The 24,891-nt window shown below is 39.2% G+C and overlaps 1 protein-coding gene across 5 annotated transcripts in view; it reads right to left on the bottom strand.

Annotated features, from left to right (window-relative positions):
• The window catches only part of DSE (dermatan sulfate epimerase), a 75,233-nt gene that overhangs the window by 29,074 nt on the left and 21,268 nt on the right, over window positions 1-24,891 (bottom strand). For 4 of the 5 annotated variants that reach the window (XM_044757132.2, XM_014866144.3, XM_044757133.2 and 1 more), the window contains one exon: window positions 17,119-17,587. In XM_044757132.2, coding sequence (XP_044613067.2) covers window positions 17,119-17,534 — 416 coding nt within the window. In that variant the 5' untranslated portion in view covers window positions 17,535-17,587. The remainder of the gene's footprint in view (window positions 1-17,118; window positions 17,588-24,891) is intronic. The other variant, XM_014866145.3, reaches the window with a different exon arrangement.

Here is a 24,891-nt window from a genome sequence, read left to right as displayed (position 1 = left end):
CTGTGGTAGGCAGAATAATGGTCCCCTCAAACATGTCCACGTCATAATTCCCAGAATCTATGAATATATTAACTTCCATGGCAAAAGGGACTTTGCAGAGGTAATTAAATTAAGGACCTTGTGGTGGGGGGTTATCCTAGATTATCTGGGTGAACCCAAGCTAATCACATGTGTCCTTAAGAGCAAAGAATCTCTCCTTACTGTGGTCAGAGGGAGATGTGACTACAGAGCAAAAATTAGAGAGAGACAACATTGCTGACTTTGAAGACAGAGGAAAGGAGCCCAAAGTAAAAGAATTTATGTGGCCTCTAGAAGTGGCAAAAAGTCAAGGAAATAAGCTCTGTCCTAGAGGCTCCTGAAAGGAATGCAGTCCTACTGATATCTTAATTTTAGCCCAGTGAGATTCATGTTAGACTGCTAACCTACAGATGTGTAAGGTAAGTCTGTGTTGTTTTAAGTCACTACGCTTCTGGTAATTTGTTAGAAAAACAATAGGAAACTAAATAAAACCCCACTCTTATGTATGAGTAGGCAGTCAACGACTATCGGACATTTAAGGAAATCCCACAGTAAGCAAAAAGAGGCCCAAATTAACAAAATGATAAATGCAGCTTGGGAGAAATTAAATCTTTTTTTTTTTTTTTTAAAGATTTTATTTTTTCCTTTTTCTCCCCAAAGCCCCCCGGTACATAGTTGTATATTCTTCGTTGTGGGTTCTTCTAGTTGTGGCATGTGGGACGCTGCCTCAGCGTGGTCTGATGAGCAGTGCCATGTCCGCGCCCAGGATTCGAACTAACGAAACACTGGGCCGCCTGCAGCGGAGCGCGCGAACTTAACCACTCGGCCACGGGGCCAGCCCCGAGAAATTAAATCTTGCAGTTAGAAAAAAATTTCAAAACAAAAAGGATGTCTTGAAAATGAAAAACAAAATAGCAAGAAGACAAGCTCAATGGAAGGGCTGAAGGAAAACTGAAGAAATCTCAAGAAAGGAGAGGAATGAGACAATGAAATAGAAAATAGGAGAGAAAGGAAAAGAAAATTAGAGGACTGGCCCAAGAGATTGAAAATCTGAACAAGAAGAGAACCAAAAGAAAAACAAAAAAGGGGAAGAAATCCAATATATCAAGAAAATTTCAGAGAACTACAAGGCACGAGTTTCCAGACTGAAAGAGTCCATCAAGTGAGTAAGATAAGACATGAATGAAAACAGACCGTCCCAAACCAAGACATGTCAGCCCAGAATTTCCTAACACTGGTGGCACAGAAAAGACTCTGAAGGCTTCTGAGAGAAAAATCAGATGTCATTCAGAGCATCAAGAATTAGAGTGGGATCAGACGTCTCAACAGCACAAGAATCCGGAAGACAACGGAGCAATGCCTCCAACACTCAGAGAGATGATTCCCAGACTAGAATTCCATACCCAGCCAAGCTACCATTTAAGCACAAGGGCAGAATAAACGCACAGAGACATCCAAGTTTTCAAAATTTACCTCTCAAGAACACTTTCTCTGGAAACCAGTGGAGAATTTCTCCACCCAAATTAGGATATAGACCAAAAAAGAAAACAACATGAGACTTGTAGCACAGGGGATCCAATACAAGACAGAGAAGGAGAACCAGTCAGCAGCCGTACCGCAGATCTAGATCACAGCACGTCACAAGGCTCTGGCGGTGACTTCCTCAAGAAGATGAATTGTTAAGAATAACGTCTTATTAAGAACTTCTATGAGTGGGTTGAGTGAAGACTTACATAACAGTGAGAGTCTGGTTGGTAATTACTGACAAATATATAGGAGACTAAGCAAATAAAACAAGAAAGCTGTTATTAATCCTAAAGAAAGTGAAAGTTGTATACAAATTGAAAAGTGATCATAGTATACGATATGGTCCAGCTGTCAATAGCTTTTGCCTTGTTAAAATAGGCAAACACAACATTCATCTAATGAAAATTACGGCATGTCTACTTTGGAAGGATGGAGGGATAAGAAGCATACACATGTTGGTAGTGGATGGTATGTGCGAGAATGAAGGCTGCATCTACAAGCCAAGGAATGCCAAGGTGTGCCTACAGCCACTCAAAGCTAGGAGAGCGGTATGGGGCAGCTTCTCCCTCAGAGTCTCCAGAAGGAACCAACCCTGCTGACACCTTGATTTCAGACTTTCAGCCTCCAGAACTGTGAGAAAATCAATTTCTGTGTGTTTTAAGCCACCCAGTCTGTGGTGCTTTGTTATGGCTGCCCTAGGAATGAATACTCTGACCTTAAAGAATCTGACCTGCCATCGTTGCCATCTTGTACCCTCCCTCTTCCTGCCACTGCCTGAACATGCAGTTACTCCCATTTATTTTATTTATTTTTTGAGGAAGATTAACCCTGAGCTAACATCTGCTGCCAATCCTCCTCTTTTTGCTGAGGAAGACTGGCCCTGAGCTAACATCCGTGCCCATCTTCCTCTACTTTATATGTGGGACTCCTGCCTCAGCATGGCTTGATAAGCAGTGTGTAGATCCACACCGGGGATCTGCACTGGCGAACCCAAGGCCGCCAAAGCGGAATGTGCAAACTTAACCGCTACACCACTGGGCCAGCCCCTACTCCCATTTATTTTAAAGGGCAATCTCTTAATATTCTGACAATACAACATGCAAAAGGGCAAAGAATTATCTGTGATAAAAAGTTTAAAAAGTGAAAGGCACTTTAACAATGGCAAAAATTGTACTCAAATTGCTAAATCTTGCTGCCCTAATGGTAGAAAAATATGGAAACCAAAATGAGACTAGGATACATGAAACAATATTTTACTTTCTCTTATGGTCTCCTCAGTCAGGTTTATATTTACCCAAGATTCCCACTTTTTAATGCTTTATCAAAATTTTTCTCTTCTACAATATGCCTTTTTTTTTTTTTTTGAGAAAGATTAGCCCTGAGCTAACTACTGCCAATCTTCCTCTTTTTGCTGAGGAAGCCTGGCCCTGAGCTAACATCCATGCCCATCTTCCTCTATTTTTTATAAGTGGGATGCCTACCACAGCATGGCTTTTTGCCAAGCAGTGCCGTGTCCACACCCAGGATCCAAACCGGCAAACCCTGGGCCGCCAGGAAGCGGAACGTGCAAACTTAACTGCTGTGCCATTGGGCCAGCCCACCTTTTAAAGGTTTTGCTGATATTGCCTGTTTAAAGCAGTGAATGAACTGTGGCTGATTTTGTCCTGGGGACCAATAGGAAATAATGTGCTGAAGAATTCATTCCACTCAGCCCTGGAAACCTGAAATGCAATCGTTAATCACAGACTTGCACTGTTTCCTAATGAAAAAAAGATGCGTCCTAATATATTTTAGGACCAAGTACTCTAAACATTAGAATTATGGAATAAAGAGGCCACCTCAAAGAGAAGCAGTCCCGTAACTGGTGATGTTCAAGAAGGGGCATATTAAGAAGGGATTCGCTGAAAGGGAATCACGTGTTTATCACAATGTTAGGCAGAGTTCTCAAATTATAAATCACAAGTATTAATAGATTGTGAAATGAACAGAGCAGGTTACAACCAGCATATTTTTAGTGGAATTTAATGGAATGAACTAGAATAGAAAATAATAGAGTGCAAAGCACGACTTAAATACAAGGGCTGATTCGTGCAACTTTTACTTATATATTTACACATGTAGCGTTAAAGTTGTGGGTATATATAGGGTTGTGATGTACACTTTGTTTCTTACTGTGGGTCACAGTCAAAGAGAGTTGAAAACCACTGTTTTAGAGGGTAAATGTGACACCAAACAAGCAGCCCATCGGATACATCCTGCAGGCAGAGAGGAGCCAGGTCCAGGGCCTGCTTCAGTGCATGGAACAGGGTTGAGACCCAGGCTGCCCCGAGCACTTTCCCACACAGGGTCTGGAGCCAGCACTGAGGGAAACTCCCACTGTGAGGTCATCAGGAAGGAACCCAGCACACCAGAGAAGTTCAGAATGTTCAAAGTAGAGGGCAGAAGGTACGGTATGACGGAGGCAGATGTGGGACATCAAATGGGCCCAGGCAGTCAAGTCAGGGGCGAAAAGTAATTTATCACTGTGCAGAAAAACAAGAAAACATCTCTCATGCCCCCTCAAAACCATTTTGTTTGGCTTTGAGGCCAATTACATTCAAGAGAGATAATGAAATAATGCCTATGAATGGCACCCTGTACCGGTAATGTTTATCTTACTTCATGTCCTGGGGTCACAGTTTCATAGAGTACTTTTTAAAAAGTAATTTGGCAGGAAAATGGAAAAAGTCATTTTACGATTATTCTTTGTGAATCACCAAAAATTTGGAGGATGTGCTATCTCATATGTTGCCACAAAACAGAACTAGTGAATAAACTAAATCATGAGCCAAACGTGTTAGCTATCTTCAACATGCCGTGGGCTTTAAGCACTCCCAAGTTTCAGATCTAGAGTTATCTGTCACATTGAAAATAGAAGTTGACCCCACCCCAAAGGCTGAATGTGACCACATTCTTTCCCTCTTCTTGGACCAAGTGACAAGCCACAGTAGAAAAGCAGAGAGCAACAGATTCAAACTGGATTCAGGAATACTTCAAAATCTTTCCCATGACAGCAGCCTCTCCAAAGAAAGCAAAATAGTAAATTCCATGTCATTTTTCAAAATTATGGCCAGAAGTTTAGGGCAGGATGATACTAAGTTAATATAAGGTTGTAGCAATACATGTGGATTTATTCTTATCTCTTCCTTTCCTCAGATTTTTTCTTGTAATAGTGAATTTACTGTACACAAATCACAGAAATGAACTAAAATTGCTCACTACATTGTTACAAGCCCAAATCGCTATCCATGTTTCATCCAGAATCTTTTTCCTTTTCCTTTTTTTTCATTTCAGAAGAAACAGAAAAATTCACTCAAGTTGATGCTTTTCTCCGGGAATGCCACCTGTGCAATGTTTCATTTTTGGCTTCAACTCCAGAAAGTGATTTAAGGACACCCATTGGCTGTAATGCTCTACCAGCATCTTAACTTTTCATTCTTCTGGTTGTTATTCATTTATTTATTGTAGTAGGCCTACTTTAATTAAAGCTGACCTTCCTTGAACTCTCCTTCTACAATTTTCTATCATCAACAGAAACTGTGCATGTTGTACTTGAACGCATATTTTATATTGGCTAAACATTTTTCTTCTGGAGATAACAGTTTTTTTTTAAAGTCACAACACACTACTGCCAAATAGGAAGTAGCTATAAATAATGCTTGAGATGTGAACGTGACATCTCCTCTTGGGTCCACAGGCACTTCAAACTAGGTATATCCCAAACCAAAACCTTTATTAGCGTTTCTAACAGTTTCAAGTGTTAACAGTCTCACTGAAAGTTCCCACCACCCTCTCAGCATCCCATAATGAAATTTCTTTGTCCTCTTTTCTTCAAATACAATGGTCAAGTCTTAATACATGCTAATTCTTAAACCTTTTTGGAACCTATCATTTCTTTCCACTCTCAGAGCCCCTATTCCAGGCTCTCATCTGGATAAACACAAAAGGTCTAACTGGTCTTCCTAGTTTGACCTTCACAGTCTACTCTCCACATGTGGTCAGAGATTCTTCCAAACACACAAATCTGTCACATGGAGAAACCAGCAGCCATTTTATGTCTCCTGATGAGAGAATAGCCACCACCTACGCTTGTGTCAAAGTGATCAAAACAGAGTTGGATAAAGCCTTGGCATCCAGCTGTCAGTCTGCAGGAAACACTAAGGACGGAGGAACTCACAGGGCTGTACCTTGAACACGCAATCAGCAACATCCAGACTGTGGGAAGCTGCACAGGTCAAAGGGCCCAGTTTCTTCCATAGATAAATTGTAACGAAAATACAGAGATGGAGGGGAAACCACAGATAAAAAAGACTTAAAAGATATTTTAAAAAATGAGCAAAACTAAACTTGTGCCTGGGAAGCACACCTGAATGAACTATAAAGAAACACAAGAATGTGATGACTGTGGAAGCCAGGGTATTCTTTGTGGGGACAGAGGGAGCTGTGATTGGGACAGGGCCCGCGGAGGGGCTACTCAGGGTGGTGGCTGGCAAAGTTCTATTTCTTGATCTGTGCTGTGGTTACCAGGGCATTTGCTTTAAAATACTCTACTAGGCTACACATTTCTTCATATAGTGTTCTACTTTTATTTTACAATGCAAAAGTTAAAAAGCCACACACACACAAATCTGACCATGTCACCGCCCTGTTAAAACCCTTCAACAGCCTCCCAATGCTTGTGATAAAAGTCCAAGCTCCTTCACATGGTGGACAAGGCCTTGCAGCACTGGGATCTCTACTCAAAGCCTCAACGCTTGCTAGTCTCCTCCCTACGCTAAATTTTCAGTTCCTCAAAAGCACTCTGCTTTCTTATGTCACAGCCTCTGAAAATCAGTTACTTCTGCTCGGAACAATCAAACACACTCTTTCCCCTTCGCTTGGCTGATTCCTATTTGTCCTTCAGGCCTCAATAGGGATAGCCCTCTCTGATGCTCCAGTGTTGGGCAAAGTACCCTACCCCTCTGCCTTCCCATTACACACTGTGCTTTCCCAATCACAGCATTTATTGTTGGCATTGTCTATTAGTTCATATGTTCCATGTATCAACAACTCCAGCCAAGAAGTATAACTTGTCCTCGAATTTTCATATCCCCAATACCTAGCAAAATGCCTAGGACAGAGTGAGTACACAATAAATTTACATAAAACAAATAGGTGGATGGGGCCGGCCTGGTGGCTCGTGTGCTGTGCTTCGGCAGCCCAGGGTTCACAGGTTCAGATCCTGGGTGCAGACCTTGCACTCCTCTTCAAGCCATGCTGTGGCAGCATTCCACATAAAATGGAGGAAGATTGGCACAGATGTTAGCTCAGCGTCAATCTTCCTCACACACACAAAAAAAGAGCATACATTTATTTGTAAATGAAAAATCGCCTTTGTTGCATCAATTTATATGAACACAAAATATAAGAAAAGTAATAAAGATAACCATAAGAGCTAATATCTTATGCCAGTCACTGTTTCATTAACTCACTTAATCCTCCAAACATTATGAGGCAGGTATTATATTTATCACCAATTTACGGATGAAGAAACTGAGTCATGGAGAAGGCAAGTAACATGTTCCAGGTCACACAGCTCATAAATGGGGTTAGAACACAGGCATTCTGGCTCCATAGTCCTTGCTCTTAGTTCCAATGAAGTATCACCTCCCACCACCTAACATCGCTATCATTCATTTTAAAGACTGAAGCAGGTGGCTTTAAAGTGAATAAAAACAAAATTCTATGGAAGTTACCTGAGAAGGAGCACCCATGAATATTACATACATGTTGAGATGATGGATGCCAAAATTCAAGGGATTAGGGAGGAGAAACTACCAGGTGCAGGAGGAGCACTTCAAAGAGCGGGTAATCCAAGAACCTCTGGTAAACTAGGCATGGAGATGTCAAATCCTGACATACCTCCTCCCAGCCTCCAAGTGGGCCAAAGGTATAATACCAATGCGATTACAGGCTGAAACAGGCAGGTCTTCAGAGTCAAAGTGAGCATCCACAGTGTACAAGGAACTCATTGGATTCAAAGTTGTATACAGATCCAGGACTTCCACTCTTTGTAAGCTTAACCTCTCAGTCAAAATAAGACCATTCATTCATTCAGTATGACTTATGAGTGACTTGGTGGCCTGTACACCATATTTGGCTCTCAGGACACAAAATTAAACATGATGATGGTGCTACCCTCAGTAAGCTTATGTGCCAGTGGGAGAGGCAAACAAATAAACCAAGAATTACAGTGGAGGCCAAACATCTTGTAAGAGTTTTGCTTGGGTTCCTTGGTGTGTCTGAATCACATTGGCCAGGGCAGGGGTACAGGCTGGAGTCCAGGAGGGTTCTACAAAGAAGTTTCTTTGGGGCTGCATCTTGAAGACACACTTCTGATCAGAGAACCAGGTAAGTAACTCTGGTACTACTGCAAACCAGTGAGTCCCAAGAAAAATAATAACTATGGGACTTGACAGGGATGAGGAGCTAGAGAAGGTGTTATAGGAGAAGTTAAACTGATCCTAAGTCTGGGTAGTGTTGGAGGAAAAGGAGGAAGAAAAGAGATGAATCAGTCCAGGATCCTTGCAGGTAGAAAGGCCAGCTCAGAGCTGCTCTTTAACTTACTGCCACCAGACTCAGGGCAGAGTTGAAAATGCCAGTACACATGGCCCAAGTGGACCACTGGGGAGATACACGTCAATGCCTGTCACTGAAAAGCTTAAAAGACTAAAATCACAACAGTCTTGGAAAATAAAGACATTAAAAAATCTGTAAGCTCTGGATAGGGACACGTTTTATGGTGACAGGGATGACAGGCTGACGTTATTTTATTTTTTTTTTACCACCTAAAGATACGTTTTCCTGAAGTGCTCACCCACATTCAACAATGACACAAACAGCAGCAAAATGCATTCACAGAGTAGCAAGAGTGAAGACCTGAAGATCAGGGAAGGAGGAGAAAAATGGCTAGGGGTGAAGAGTGTGGCAGCAGCAGTGCAAAAGCCACAGAACAGGTGAAAGTGAAAGAGGGGGAACATGTAAGAATGAACAGAAATGCTCAGGAGGTCCTAAAAATGATCATAATAAATATACACCAAGAGATTTGCCAAGGGTATCTACAAGCCCTTGTAATGATAACAGGGGCAGAGGGCTTTGAAAGTCATCTGTCCACACAGCTGGTGATCTCAACAGAGACAAAGTGAGACAGATAAAGTGGAGGGAAGAAACAGTGACACAAAATGACAAGTAAAAACGTGAACTATCCTCTCTCTCCTATATTCCCTATCTCAGCTGGGCATCACTGTGCAGCCATTCATCCAAGACGAAAACCAAGCACCATTCTTTACACCCCCCTTTCCCGTACTATTAAATTTCAGCATGCTTCCAGATCACACAGTAACTTGTTAAAAGGGCAGGTTCTTTGGCCTACTCCAAGAAAGGTGATTCACTGAGTCTGGCTAGGGCCCAGAACTCTAGCTTTTTAAGAATACCTATATGATTTTGATGAAAAAAATCACACCTTGAGAAAGTGTCCCATATCTAATCAATGTCGGCGTAGATTCTCTGTCCTAAAGGTCTCTTAAATCCATTCCTTCTTCTCGGCACCCTCACTGTCTTAGCTGTGGTCTCACTTCCTTCCTAGACTACTATTATAAACTTCTACCTAGCCCCCCTCCTCCTGATTTCTCCCCGCCAAGCCGTCCCACACACAAAGTTTCTAAACCCCAGGCTTATGTGGGATAAGCAATGATCTGGCCCCTGACTCTGTCTCCTCCTGCTGTCCTAAGCCAGCTTGTTGACACTGGAAAGGAAAAGGAAAGAGAGATGAGAGAGACTGTGTTAAGTATGGCTAAGATGTGCTCCTTTCATGGATATGGCAGAAGGAGATGAAGAAGTAAAAAGCCATTCTGACGGTAACTGAGGTAAAGTGAGCTATCCAGCTTTATGGAAGACTCCACAAGCATACTCATGTCATTATTGCTCTCTACTAGTTATAAATCTCTATAGAGCATTAGTAAGAACTTAATGTCCACAAGACCCTACATCTTAAGAGGCGTTAGAACTGAATAGTTATTTCACGTAATAGATAAAGCCAACTTATAAACAATGATTTTTGAAGCATTATTGAAATAGGATACAGGATATATATGTAGCACTTGCCAACTAACATTTTCCCTCAAGACATGGAGCAAGGAATGCACAAAATTTAAAGATCATGCTTGGCAAGTTTTTAATAGAAAAATTTAAGAGCCAGATTGTAAAACTGTGTGGAACTTAATACATTCATGTTCTTTGTTTGTATATATGGGGTGCAGGGCAGTGACTTAGAGCCCCATCAAAAGTAGGGTGAGGATTCCTCTGGCCTTAAGCTCAGCTCCCTCTGGCAATTCCAAAGCCCATGTTGCATTTAAAAAGGCAACAAAGGACATTAAAAGGGTGGGAGGTAGGAGACAGCAAGTCACTTATCATGGAGACAGTTGAGGGCCTCACTCACCGTGGAGACAAGCTGAAGGTCTTACTCATCATGGAGATAAGTTGAGGGCTGTACCAATACTAAATCCTAGAGTCAAACAACAAACAGATCCCACAAAGAAAACTAACTCTGGATTTCTTTTAATTGTGTATGATGACAGCTGTTATAAAATATCCTAAATTTGTTGTTAGAAAGAAGCATTATTAAAACTATCTTATCCTCACTTGCATTTGAAATAGATGGAGAACCATTTACTTGTCATGTATTGAAAAATCACATTCCAAATGAGATGCTCAGCTAACCTGCACATCTGACCTCGCCTCTCTCTGAGCAAATCTTCACATGCTTCCTCTTGCCACGGTCATCTGACCTTGATTCTTGCCTAACATCTTCATTTGGAACAATGCTGGCAACAACCTGCTAATTAAATGATGCTCAAGAAGGGAATTCCCAATGGCCAGGTTCCTTGTAGTCATCAATTTTAGCCTTCTATTTCCAAGGATCTGAAATGGGTAAAGGGGGATAATTTTCTTTCAGTTATAGAATGAAAGGAACAGAGAAAAAGACAAGCAGAAAGAGAGAGGGAAGGGAAAGAGCAAAAGGAAGAAAAAACATGAATGAGAAAAAAACCCAGAAATTTGGGGCTGGGTTTTTTGAGAGCCCAGCCGTTGTTTCCTTGAGTCCACTGGATTTGTTTCCTTGAATCCAATGGATTCCAGGTGCATTCTGGGCTAAGCTTGCCAGTCTTTACCACTGTAAGGTCATGAGGAAAACCTGATCTTTTTACTCACAATGCTGTGGCTCCACATGTTGGGGCCCAGCTATATCCTTCCCCACTTTGATCCCCAGCCTTAACATGCAAGGTAGAAAAGTAAAAAGCCTGTGAAACAGCTGTAGGGAATTGCATTTGGAGCATAGCAGGCTTTGCTGAGAGAGACAGGCACCCCCTGTCTTCATTTTGGAATGTACAGGAATGAAACTGATCGGTTCATTTCAATATGCCACAGGCTTTTCTTTCCTTTTCCTTTTTTTCCTCTTTATTTTACTTTATTATTTTATTATATTTTATTTTGCAAATACTTCCTCAGATGTCACTCTCCAGAAGTTTGCAATCTACAGGCAAGGATTTAATACATTCTGTTGTGAATAGAATTACAATTACTTCTCTGTCCAAAAGTTCAACTTTCTTTGTTTCCCTCACCAGTTCTGATTTCCTGTAGCTAACTGGCTCCAAAGCAAGAGTGAAGTAATTTCTTTCCTCTGTGATTTATTTTCTGACGATAAGTAAGCAAAAAATCCTATAAAGAAAGGAGGAAAGAATGATTCGCAAGGAATACTTCTCAAAAACACACCTCCAGAGTGACAGAGTAGGTAAAATGGAGTACTGTGTATCAAGAAAGTTAAGAATAAAGCTACATATTCATAACTATTTCTGTGTAATAATAGTAAACTTTTTAGTAAAACTATGCATCAGGTACACAATGCTAAGAGCTTCACATGCCTTATCTCATTTAATCATTGGAACAAGCTTGCTTGCATGGGAAGAACTGTCCACAATTTAAAGATGAAGAAACTGAGGTTTACAGAGGCTAAGGAACCTGCCAAAGGACACATAGCTAATACAACAGCACAGTCAAGATGCAGGCGCAGCTCTGCCTCTGAAGACCGCTATGCCAGGCCCGTTCCCCAGGGTTTACAACGCTTAGACAAAAGCCTCAAAAAGCCCGTTGCTCAGAAAGGCGCATGGGATAACTACATGCCATCAACGAGAGCTTGAATAACAAATCCTTTCTGTTACAATCCTGTCTTAAGTCTCTTTTAAGTGCATTTATCTCTTCATATTATTAAGTAAAATATAGTCAACTGCATCTTTCTTCAATGTTTCCAATAATCATTGAATGAGTTTTTCATTTTCTTTGAGCTACAGAAGATCACTGTAAGAACTTGCAGAGGAGTGTAATGCCAAGGTCACCAACCCATCTATCCCGAGCTCCAGTGAGCTACACATGTATGGGGAGGCCGCCTGATAGATAAGCAGTCATCTCATTTTTCTACATATACAAAATTCTACTGAAAGATTAAGCTAGACTAGGAAAAAACATGTGGCCTGGGGCTAAGCCATATGTGCGTCCCCTCTACCTCCACCCCAGTTTTAGTGAACCTCACTTTGGAGTTCCTGCATCCAGGGATGCTCCAGTATTCATTCACTCATTCCACAGAAACGTACTTGATGCTGTGCTAAGTGCTGGTTGGATACACACATGAGCGAAACAGACATGGTCCAGCTCTCAGTCTAGTCTGGATAAAAAAAACAGCACTGTGCAACTCCTCACACATTCACTGTAAGGCTGTTCATGAGTATCGTGAAGGTTCTTCATGAAAACTCCAGGAGAAATTTCTTTCTGATCCTTGGGTCAAGAGTAGTAGCTTGACAGAGTAACTGATCTGTATTAATCACATGGACATGGTATACTTCCAAATGGACTGAGACTACTTTCTTTGCTATGAAAAAAGCCCAGGCCCACTTGTGGCCGGCTCATGGAAGATGCATTTCAGCAGCTGTCCCATTCCTAGACCAGGTGGTGCCCCCAACCTTTTCTTCCAGTCTTTACTTTCTCAACTAATTCTAATTTGAATCTTGTATTTTATGTTTCCTTAACCTTTTGGGGGAAAGGTATAGTAGAATTAAGTATAAATAAATAAAAATATACATATGTATTATGAAAATTTTAGGAAAGTAGAGTAATATGTGCTGACACCAAAAACTCATCCTAAAAGTTGACTTTTTGGAAATCTTTTAAATCTCTACTAAGAACTGCTTTTGTTATTTTCCTACCTTAAAGTTTAAGCTCTTGAGGAAAAAAAAAAACTGATGAACTTTTAGTTATTTGAGTTCCAATTGTGTTCTTTTATTTTTTCTTAACTATGTAAGGATTCAATGCAGAAAGCAACCATTTATAAATGAGAATACTCCCGTGTGCCAACTGGTATACAGGGAAACTGCTCTAGTGACTAGGTGATGTTATATAAAAAATGAATACACTTTAAGTGCAATAAAATGCATTTGCTATTGTTACGAGCCCTAGATTGATGCTCTCAGCTCATTAAACCTTCTTAAAGTGGTTGTATATTAGGTTCTAATCAAGCTTTTATACACCAGAGAGCCAACTGCAACCCAAATCCTAGCTCATTTGGAAAATGAGCTCCATAGGGGAAAAAAGGCTTAATTCAAAGGTCAAAAACACTATTGGTGATGTTAAAAATAATTTACCATTTTATACATATAGATTAAAAAACATCTTTTTAAATTTGATTTTTAGAACTAAGTTACGAAAGAAGCTTAAATGACTCTGTTACTTTTACTGTCATGAAGAATGTATGAGCATTAACAGAAAGGAGAAGAACAAAGGAGAGAGAGCTTCTGAGAGAGGATGCGGCATTTCTGCAAAGGCAGATACAGCACATAGAGATGTCTCATCTGTCTGTGGTACCCAACCGTCTAGGCACTAGGAAACACACAATTACAACGCAAAAAGCAGAAAGGAGCTTTGCATGTCACTGTTTTTCAATCACCACCATCAACATTATCTATCACATCCCCTTTCTACTTTGTAGTATGTTTTATCAGACAGACACATTACAAGATCAGTAGAATTAGATAATATTTTCAAATTAACTTTTCTTTTACAACGGCTCAAGATTCTTAAATAAGTGAACCTATAGATGTGATCTTTTAGTTATTTGTTTATAAAGTACTCAAATGAAATGAACCACATTAATAAATTTGTATGCATCTATATCTCAGAGTACATCTTTTTAACACCAGACAAAAGGCACATCACTTTTACTTTCCCCTAAGGATTCTCCACTGGTGTTATCATCAGATTCTTGAATGCATAAAAAAGGGCCCAGGGAGCGTCACTGAAAGTTTGGAACAAAGACGAAAGTAAAATTTTACGAGTTAAACAGATGCTCTACTTTTCAGAACAACTTGAACAAAGATGAGTAAAACCTCCAAATAAATTCCAAACAAATACTATTTCCTTAGAGCCTACATATACGAAATTATAAAGCAGAGTTAAAGTACTAGGTAAGTAGTAATGGTAACTATCATTATTCTTACTTATTGAAGACTGACTGTGTAACAGGAACTGTGCTAAGCACTTTACATAATCTCATGGGATCCTCCTAACAACCCCATGTGGTAGATCCTGCTGTGATTGCCTCTTTACACTTCAAGATGCTAAGGCTCAGACAAGTTAAGTAAATTAGCCTGAAGTAACACATATGAACAGTGGGGAGGAGGGAGTCAAATCCACACAGTGTGACTCCAGAGGTGGCGCTTTTCTAGTGCACCAGAGAGGAGCATGATACAAACCTTTAAGTTAGTCATAAACAAAAACTAATGAAACTCCTCGTTAAGCAATCCTTACACTCATTTCTGAGCTGAGGACATATCTCTAGCTGAGGTCTCAAACATCCAATGTTTGCACCCCTTACCCCAGGTGCAAATTATAAAATTACTGGGCTATTTCATCTTTGAATTCCAAGCACAGTGCATGACACACAATAGATGCTCAATAAATGTTTGTTGATTGAATAAGTGAATGAACACAATCTAGTCATTGGTTTTCAAAAGAGTAGAAATACTCTTCAAGGAAAATAGCAAATGTATCAGTCTAATGAAGCCACTAAGGGGAGCTTTTTTTTAAAAATTCCATCATATTAATTATTGACCTCTTTTGTAAATAAAAGTTAGTCTTTTTTTTCCTCTGAAACCAAATATAGGTGAACTATATCCTAAGACAATGACAACACCCACAATATACTTCCTTGTGCGTAGTGGGGACATACAATTTAGCTAATTTAAACAGAGATGGTTGAACTATAATGACATTTAACAGTATTTTAAGTTGTCAAAAAGTGATTATGTTCAACTACAAATCTAAATGAAAATTAAGAGTCTAGGAGTTGGGTGTGGTAGCTTTTAAAAAGCTAAAATTTCCATAAAATCATTAAAAAGCACAGCCCAGAAACAGTACTTGCCAAGACAAAATGTTCTAGAAGCTCAACTTTTTATGCTGGGATCACTTCTGGAACTAGAAACCAGATGTAAAGGTAAACTCTTAATTTCTGACCTTCAACCTTCTAGAAGGTCAAGAGAAAGAAGTTACTGTTCAGCTCTATGATGTCACAAACTGGCTTTTGGGTTACTGGATAATGACATAGAGTTATACCTATTTTCACCAATATTGCCATGAATAAAGCACTAGTCCTCCCATAAATTTATAAACATCTCCAATAACCAGTAAATATAAACTTGTAGAAACTATATGAAAATTAATCATTTTTATTTGAAGTTATTTATTTTCCTTCTTTTATTATAGGAGTCTAATTCTCTCTAATGACAGCATTATTCAAGTTGGTATTTATATGCCTGAATGTTTTATACTGTAACAATACAATTATACTAGTCCTATGCAATTCTCTTAATGTCATTGTATTTGCGCTTAAAAAATCTTCCTGAAAAAATGGTACTTCACAGTCAGCAACTCTTTTATGAGGTGAAATAGATGGCTTTTTACAGTAACTATCACTCTGGAACATTTTCATCAGTGTCTTAACCTGTCAAATTTCACTTATCTACCTAAAACAGAAAGGACTTTAAAAGAAAAAGTACTCTTATAGACAACAAAGATTTTTTTCTAAATAAAGTAAATATGGTTGCCATTTTTAACTAGTTGCACAATGTCAAATGAGCAATTGTAACACTTGATAAGAGAGTCTAGTAGTTTAAATATCAAAGAAATTTTCCATCCATCTTTTCTTTCTTAGTGTCAGGAATAAAATAAGATCAATTAGAGTCAGTCAGAAACTACTGCATACATGTTTCGGCTTTGAAACAAACAAAATAAAAAGGCTTTTTTCAGCCTAAAATATTGTAAGCTTCAAAATGGTTATACATACCTAACAACAAGCCTTAAAAATCAGCTCCGATATGGACTCAATGTCAACTTTTTCATAAAGAAATTCCAGAAAATCCTTCAAACTCTATAAGCAAACAGTATTCTTTACCATATCAGCAGAAATTTAGGAAGAATTAAATTTCTTTACCATATTGGCAGAATTCAGGAAGCTTATAAACTACCATTCTTCACCCCCATGATACGTGACATGTAATTCATGCAAGATGTGATTCGTCATAGCATTAAATGCATTCACTGATTTTTCTAAGCATTTAAAAATGAGTTCCCTCTAGCCCTATGACATGTAGCAGCATACGTAATTTTAAAAGGATATTTCATATAGTTTGTAATTGTTTTTAGTGCAACAGAACCATGAATGTGTATTAAAACACATTTAAGTAAGAATACCCATGGGATCTCTAGTTTAATCAATGCATCCCATATGTTTTTGGAAGCAGGTAGACACATTCATTATAAACAAAATAAATTTAAACTAAGCAAAAAAAAAAAGACAGGAAATTTGTTCTCAAATCTTGAACTTCTGAAAGTAAATTATTACACAATTAGAATTCCTCACACAATTACAACACTGGTTTTCCAATAGGTTTGGGCAATTTGCTGGTTATTGGCTAGGCTTTTGTTTATAAATTGCAAGTTAATCATATCATTTACTTTTAGCTCCTTATTGTCATAAAACACAAATAAATCAACTGATTGAAATCTCTTCCTAGAAAAAGGTTTTAGCCACTTGGAGCTCAATCAGAACCTAACTCCAGGTGATGGTAATATATGATTCTTAAGGGGAGAAGAATTCTCAACAATTAAAATGATACTATTTACTCAGTTCAGCAAATTACTTTTTCTTTGGTTAAGCTGTATCTAAATATTTTCCTTCTAACTTTAAACAAGGAAGTTACTACGTCTTTTGAAACTACGGACCATTCATAAGCCAGCGGTAAGGCAAATAGCAACCCCTCTCCTTCACTCTCGCCGGCACTTGCGCGCGCACACATACAAGTATATGAAAAACTGGCCTGAGATTTCGTCTGGATGCAAATTCGTTTCTATAAATTACAGAGTTAATACAATAAGAAGAAAAAGACAAAAATCTACCAACTAGGCTGAGCTGCCATCCTCTCCATGTAGTCTTTGGCCATGTCTCGGGCTTCAATGTTCTCAGGATACAGCACACAGAACATCGCCAAGGCACCCAAGTTGTTGCCGTAAATTTCATTCCAGCGGGCGCTGTACTCCTTGGGATCCCAGGGAGGGAGGTACTCCAAGGGGCTGGACAGCATGGTGTGCACCGCCTCCGTGAGCCGGGCAGCAATGTGCTCGTGCGAGCTGGCGGCCCTGAGCTGGAGCTCCGCCACCTCCGCCCTGGAGAAGTACAGCATCGGGTGGCTGTCATAGTTGGCGTTGGTGAAGGGAATCATGACTTCTGGGTTCTCGTCGGAGATGTAGGCTGATACAAAGCAAAACAAATATATGAAAAACACACTGGGAGCCCCCCGTGTGTGAGTCTTCATCGTGGCATCAGATCTCCAAATCTCCAAGGCAGCCAAACCATCTTCGAAAGATCCTATAGGAGGAAAAAAAAAGGAGGAGGATATGTCAACCAAGGGAACGTGCAAAAGTAGAAAACATATGGTAGGCAGTGACCTCCCTTATAGGAAAAGGCTTAAATATTGAAAAATACAGCTTATGAACTTAGATTTTTTCAAAATACAACAAAAATTTGAACTAGGAAGAAACTTACTAAAACCTCAAAATTTAATTAATTGACTGATTAAGTAAACATCATACATCAGACACAAACTCATTGTAGAAAACAGAACTTCAGACTTGGGGAAACAGTGTAACATTTGCTCAAGTAGGCCCTGGGCTGCCTTCTCACATTTTTATCATGCAAAAATGTTTAGATTTTATTTTTTTTGACTTTTTAGTCGTTAGGTATTTTTTTAGACATTACTATAAAAACCACAATAACCAAAAGCTGGTGGTGAAATGTCATCCGGGAATCTGAATGGATATTAGGGGAAAAAAAGAAAATCCTGTCTTTTAAACAACTAACTGTTCGCTGCTTCCTAGCATTCTACATTCTGACCCAGAGGTTAGGATCAATACATCCATAAGAAATTAAGCGAACAAAATACTATGAATAAGGCTAAACATCCTCTTTGTGTCAGCAGAAGGTGGGGCAGAGAAGACAAAAAGCAGAATAAACATCTGCCAAGCCCATGGGTTCCCTGGGCTGACATCAGCAAGTGTCCAGTGAAAGATCAGCCACGGCTGCTGGAACGAGAAACTGACATGCCTTCATTCAGAAAATAAAATCCCCGAATCAAAAGGCTGAAATAACACATGTGCATTTTCCCCTTATTATTTGAAACTACTGTCTAGTTTTTCATTTTGCATAAGGGATTTTGGTGTCACTCAGTAAGTCAGACATTCAAACCAACCTCACATATTTTCTTAACTACTTAACTTTCTCAAAAATCCTTTTTTCAGTGGCAGCTTTGCTCACAGGTTAAAAAGAACGTCTTTCAAATGTAGGAACATTAAAAAAAAAACAAAAACCACAGCCTAGTCTATGTCCCACATCTGGGATAAAGCAGGCATAAAATCCCCCAGAGGGAAGTCAGGGAATTCTTAAAATTCTTCAGAGGGGAAAGGTTATAGAAAGCAGACCAGAAAAAGACAGTTTTATGTAAATAATGAACAGTAGTTTTCAATTATTAAAGGGAGAAATAAAGGAGAAAAATCAACCTCCCCAGCTGAACACGAACTATTTTTCCAAGGAAAAAACTGTCTCATCACATTCAGAAGAAAGAAAACTAAGGATGTAACACACATTGGAGATCAATCCATTCTCAACTTGTGGGATCTCCAAGAAAAAGGCAATATGGCGTCACTGTGGATGCTGCCATAAATTCTTGTATTCTTTAGCTTTCTGAATGTGCTTTAGACTATATATATGAAACTCCATGGCAGCCACTTTTCAAGCATTTTACATTTACTTCAAGGGTAGAACTTATGATGAATAAAGATAATTAGTGTAGCTATGCTAAATAAAATAGAAATAACTCTTGGACTGTACCCATATTATGTCTAGCACCCAAAGCTTCAAGGCGGCTGGCTGCATCCTTCAAGGTCAGAGACCCAGCCAAAACAAATAGTCTTCTGAGGTTGTCTGAGGAGGGGTGTGGTCTCTGGCAACATAGAGATATGGCTGGGTCTGAAGTAATGCTCAGTCTCTCCCAACCCCCCGGGTTTATTTCTTGCTCTTTTCAGAGAACAATCATGCTAACAATTAAAAAAAAAAAAGTCTGCATATATTAAATCCCCAAAAGTCTAAGAAGGATGCAGCCATCAATACAATTAACAGTGAGGGAGTTTCAGGTACCCATGGTGAGGGTGGGTGGGAAGTTTCTCCCTTAAGTGACCCCTACATGCATAGAATTAAGGATCTTCTCTTAACTACTGGCTTTTTAATATGTAGCTCAAGTTCTAGGTGAATAGGGGGTGACTTGCATTATGGGGGGATGGGTAAAAAGCTAAGTGGAGACTAGAATTTCTCCACCTCAGGTTCTGTGCAAACATTCCCTAAAGGCGGCCAAGGCTGATCTGCGTTAGTCTCTTTCTCTTCCCTTACACATCCCATCCTCCTACCCAGGGCCAGAGCCACTGAGATAGTCAGGGCTGCTCCAGAGAGTCCCTCACAATGTGGCACTCATACTATGATCCCAGCCACTTCTGCCAAATTGCTTCCAGTTGCGTAGGATGTGCCTGAGTGTATTTAAATAAGAAGGGTTGCTCCTGAAGCACGGAACCTCATTAGGATGTTGTTTTGGGAATGATGCCACCCCAGCATGCCAACTGTTATTGAAGGCTCCCTAGTTATTGCTTCAAATTCACGTAACGGTGTCAGGGTAGCAAGGCTGTGAGTTACCACACATTTATAACATTAATTCTTGTTGGAATACCATGTGGACCAATGCAGAACCCACAGAAATTCTTCAGAACAATCATCTACTTGAACTGCCTGAGGGGAGAGGAGCATGGCATTCACAGTGGCACAAAACACTCAAAAGGCCTAGAAACTCCTGTAGCCTAAAACCTGTTCAGTAGTTTTTCCAAAAAAAAGAAAGAAATTAAATTTAACTGAAGTCAACCCAACTTTGCTTAAGGCTGATAATCTACAGGGAGACCTAATTCCACCTACCATCTTAAATCTGTCTAGAAAATTTCACCAAAAAGCCTCTATTTCCAGTCTTTGAGTTTCCCCTTTAACTTTCTACCCTTGGCATTCTGCGTACCCACTCTATAAAGAGAAGGTCTAAAATTAGATGAAAGGAGTATTTCTTAAAATAGTTTTAGGTAGACCACAGATACAGATTTGATGCTAATTTTATGTATTTATTTCAACGTACATTAGGAAAAAATATAACTAGCACATCAAACCCGAGATTTCCAAAAGTACATAAAGTTCCTGGTTAAAATACATTCAAGTTTAAAAGTAAGTAAAAAAAAAGTAAATGGATAATGCAAAAATTGTTGAAGGCAGTGCCTAAATGACTGAAGTTTGGGAGATGCTAAAATGCTCAGTGAAACAACGGCCATTAAAGGCTAATGAGTTTACCAGAATGGACATCTCTGACTCTCCCACTCCCCTATCACAAAACACACATGCACCTTAGACAAACAAGTCAGTAATTTCCCCCATCTGTGGATGGTCTCTCAAGCCATTCTCCCCCTAGGTCACTGTGTTGCAGACACAGCAGAGCACTGCCAGCTTCCTTAAATCTTTAAGTTGCACTTGGCCCAGTTCAAGAGTATGGCATTTTCAATATGGCAAAATCACGGGCTACCCTCAGCAGCTGCCTCAAATAATACACAGTTTACCCATAATTCAATTCTCAGGACGTTTCTGAATGACTCTACTGAGCCCCCCATTTCTCCTAAAAGTCTTTCTTGCCTTTTCTCCTCTGCTGTAATACACTGACTTGCCTAATCCAGTTTTTCTTCTCATTCTTTTGTCTCACTCTGCACAGCTCAGAGAGAAAACATTCCTAAATTTTGACCTAATCAATGAATACGCTACAGTCATTTAAGAATTAACTTGTCACTACAAGATACAACTTGTCACTACGAGATAATTCAAACAGCAATTTGATCATCTCTCTCCTCTATGCCCTACGTACATCTGCAGCAGCCCAAGTTTGGCATTATGCTTAGGCCAAGCCAAATTATACAAAAAAGTGTTTAATAAGATGCCTGAATTCTAATTATCTTAAGTAGGTTCTCACAAAGCAATAATAAGCCTAAAGTTATTTTGCTTTCATTCTGATTTCAATAATCCACTCCAGTTATTATGATTGCTGACACACGGAGATATTTTGTATGACATGCTTTTCACATGTTTTGATCTTTTATTTACAATAACTTAATGTGGCAAAAGAGTATTAAGACTTACTGATACTGTTACTCTCACAGTATCTTAGAGTAAACTTCAGAGGCAGAACTAGAACACGAATCTCCTAAATCCTAAGCCAAGCTTCTTTCCTTTAACCAAATTTTTAACATTAAAGGTCCCATTTTTGCCGTCCTTACACAAAGAAAGCACAGAAAGAGTATGCTGGCTGGGAAGGAAAAGAATTGAAAACTAGACTAGCACATCGAGGTTCAAAAATGAAGTGGGTTTCCAAATGGTCTGAGACTGTTTATAAATGAAATACAAGGTCGTACAAAAGTTCTTTCAATTCCTCTGGCTTTAGAAAATATAGAAAGTATAAGTCTGGAAGAGAGAAATCACTCTGTAGAAAGTAAAACATGTCCCAAATTAAGATGGATTAAAAACCCTCTTAGAATATGTGCCAAGTCTAAGGAGCACAGAATAATGATTAACATTATGGATGTGGAGTTGGGCAGACATGACTATAAATTCCAGCTCTGCCTTGATCAACTGACTTCTGCTCTCAAAGCCTTCATTCTCTCATCCATAAAATGGTCCCAACTTCATGGGGTGACTAAATATTATGCGACGCACTTAGCACAGAACCTGAGATGAGTTAAGAACTCATTAAACATTTATTTTTTTTTTTTTTAAAGATTTTATTTTTTCCTTTTTCTCCCCAAAGCCCCCCGGTACATAGTTGTGTATTCTTCGTTGTGGGTTCTTCTAGTTGTGGCATGTGGGACGCTGCCTCAGCGTGGTCTGATGAGCAGTGCCATGTCCGCGCCCAGGATTCTAACTAACGAAACACTGGGCCGCCTGCAGCGGAGCGCGCGAACTTAACCACTTGGCCACGGGGCCAGCCCCTTAAACATTTATTTTTAATAAAAGTGAAAAAGTTTGACATGCAAGATTATATTAATCTATCCATAAAATATTTTATTTGAACAAAACTAAATATTATAAGCAAAATAATGAGAACCAGAGACTAACTGACCAGGGCATGATCATGCCACTTGTTGGAGACTTAGCTGAACCTTGAACATAATGCTCCTGATTCTTGACACATCATTCATAGTAAGTTCAACACTCACTGGAATGGAAAACATATGACTCTCAAAATTTTTCAAGTATTTGTTGGGTATTTTGCTCCCAAAGAAAAGAATAATGATTAAATAAACTATTATCTGAATTTGGTGGCTTCCCAAGGCTGGTAATTCTTGGTGTCCAAATGGTAACTGCTTCTTACTGTCTTCTTTCAAAAGAAAGGCTCGGTGTATTTCCCACTAATGGCTGGGAAGTACAATCTCTGACTTGGGAGCTGTTTCCTAGTAACAAATTTATGTTATGGAAGAGATACATGAGTACTCGGGGGACATCTGCTGCCATTGCCAGAGTTGATAAGTTAACCTCAGTCCAGGGTCTGGCCTTGGCTCAGTCAATGTCATCAGTATCTCAGCTGATCATCCTAGGAGATACTATCTGATGTAAATAAAACTAAAACCCTCCTTCTCCAACATATATAAAACCAGAATGTCAGTGCATTCATTTATGAGAAATACAACTATCAAGCAGATTGGGAAATATTTTCTGTCTTCATCAAAAAACTGCACAGGAATTAAAATTATTAGATAATTGCCCGGTGCACAAGGAATCAGAACAAAGGGAAGGGGAAGGGCCTGAGCTTGGGGCAACTCAACCAGTCAAGATCACCGCCATAATTGTACTTGAGAGCAGGCTGTGCTATCAGCATTTGTCACAGATGCCCCTGGGATGTCATTAAAAACAAAAATTTTAAAAATTAAATTGTAATATTATTTAGGAAAGAAGAGCAAAATGTACACCCCCTACAGCTCCTGCCACCGACCCCACCAAGCTCAGCCCAAGAGTAGCTGTTTCAGTTTGCCTAACCCAAAGGATGGGCCTAGTAGTTAGTTACATGATTAGGGTGGTTAAATAGTCCCCACACCATAAATGGATGTGCCCATATTCATGAAGGGCTAAAACAGTCCAGTAGACCAGACAACTGGATGTCACTGACGTCACACCCTCTCTCTGGAAAAGTATGAACACACTGCAAGAGCAAGCAACTATGACTCTTTCTTGTTCATGCTTCCATTGAAACCCAACTACCCTCCCTCTTTAGGCCTCCAATCAGGTTTTAGGCAAATTCTGACGCCTTGAGAGCACTAATACATCCTAAGAAAGCTGCACATTTCCTTCTCTGACTATTTTAGGACTTAACTCTCAAAGAAACCTATTTCCAAGTATTTGAGAAACATCTTGCCATGGTCTCACACATACTACTTCACTGTTTCCACATATTTTAACTAACGGAATGTACATATTTTTAGAGTTCTCCTTACTTTTCTATTTCAACTTTATTAAATGTATAATTAGGATGATTTTTTTTAAAATAAATGTTTCTTAATATCAAATTAAAATTTTATATATCCTTAGTAAATTTTTGTAGTGAAACAAATCTAACATTATTCTTAAATACATCAAATCCTAAGAAAACATATGGTTTTGGTACTATACAATGATTCCCTAAAATTATACTGCCTGATGTGTAAAGCCTGTGGACTCAGCCAAAAAAGAAAATTTTAAAAACCAAGGGCTCTTAATCAAAATGAAAGCTCCTTTTACTGAGGGCTTATTATTTCCTTATTTAAGGGTGAAATGAAAAATATCTCCCCAAAAAGTCATTTCCAAACAGAAATCCACAATACAAAATTACAGCATATTGAACCCCCAAGAATTTACAGACACTACTGAGGGAGTAATTGTAGCTCTGAACCCACAGAGCAAAACCACACTGTGTATAATAATGGTGTTCACCACCTTCACATTCAACATTGGAAAAACTCTAGGTTAGGTTTATATGTCAAGCGCAGCTCTGTGCAAAGAACATTTCTTCATCGTCCCCAGAAAAGTTTCTGTGAAGATACTACATTTTCTCCTAATATAATCTGAAGATCACTTCTTTCCTACACCAACAATGATAATTGTATAACTTCCTTATATGAGAAGAATTAATCTAAATTATGTTTCAAATGGACGTAGATATTTTCTGATGTCAAGTCTGAAGGCTCCATCTCCTGTTCACCAGAGACTACTTAAATGAGAAATTTAGTGGCTTTCAAACCGAAGGCATAATTTAGTAGTAGTGTTCTGCCTGGTGCACATTACTACAAAACTAAGAACCATTAAGATCCAGATTTGAGAAAGTGGTTGTCTTACATAACGTAGAAAGGAAGTAAAATCTGTATCATTTTCATGGAGGCAAAAAAAGCAGGTCAGGAGTGGTGGGTCTACAAAGTCACTGAGGAGACACTGGAGTACTTAATTTTCTTTACACAAAGGTTAAAAGATAAAATGAAATGGTTATACTAAGACAAGCTATAAGTAAATTCTGGTGTATCTACCAA

The sequence above is a fragment of the Equus asinus genome, chromosome 24 (genome assembly GCF_041296235.1).
Source record: "Equus asinus isolate D_3611 breed Donkey chromosome 24, EquAss-T2T_v2, whole genome shotgun sequence".
Classification (NCBI taxonomy): Eukaryota; Metazoa; Chordata; class Mammalia; order Perissodactyla; family Equidae; genus Equus; species Equus asinus.
The sequence above is the reverse complement of the archived record's forward strand: the minus strand, read 5'-3'. Positions and strand labels throughout refer to the sequence as shown.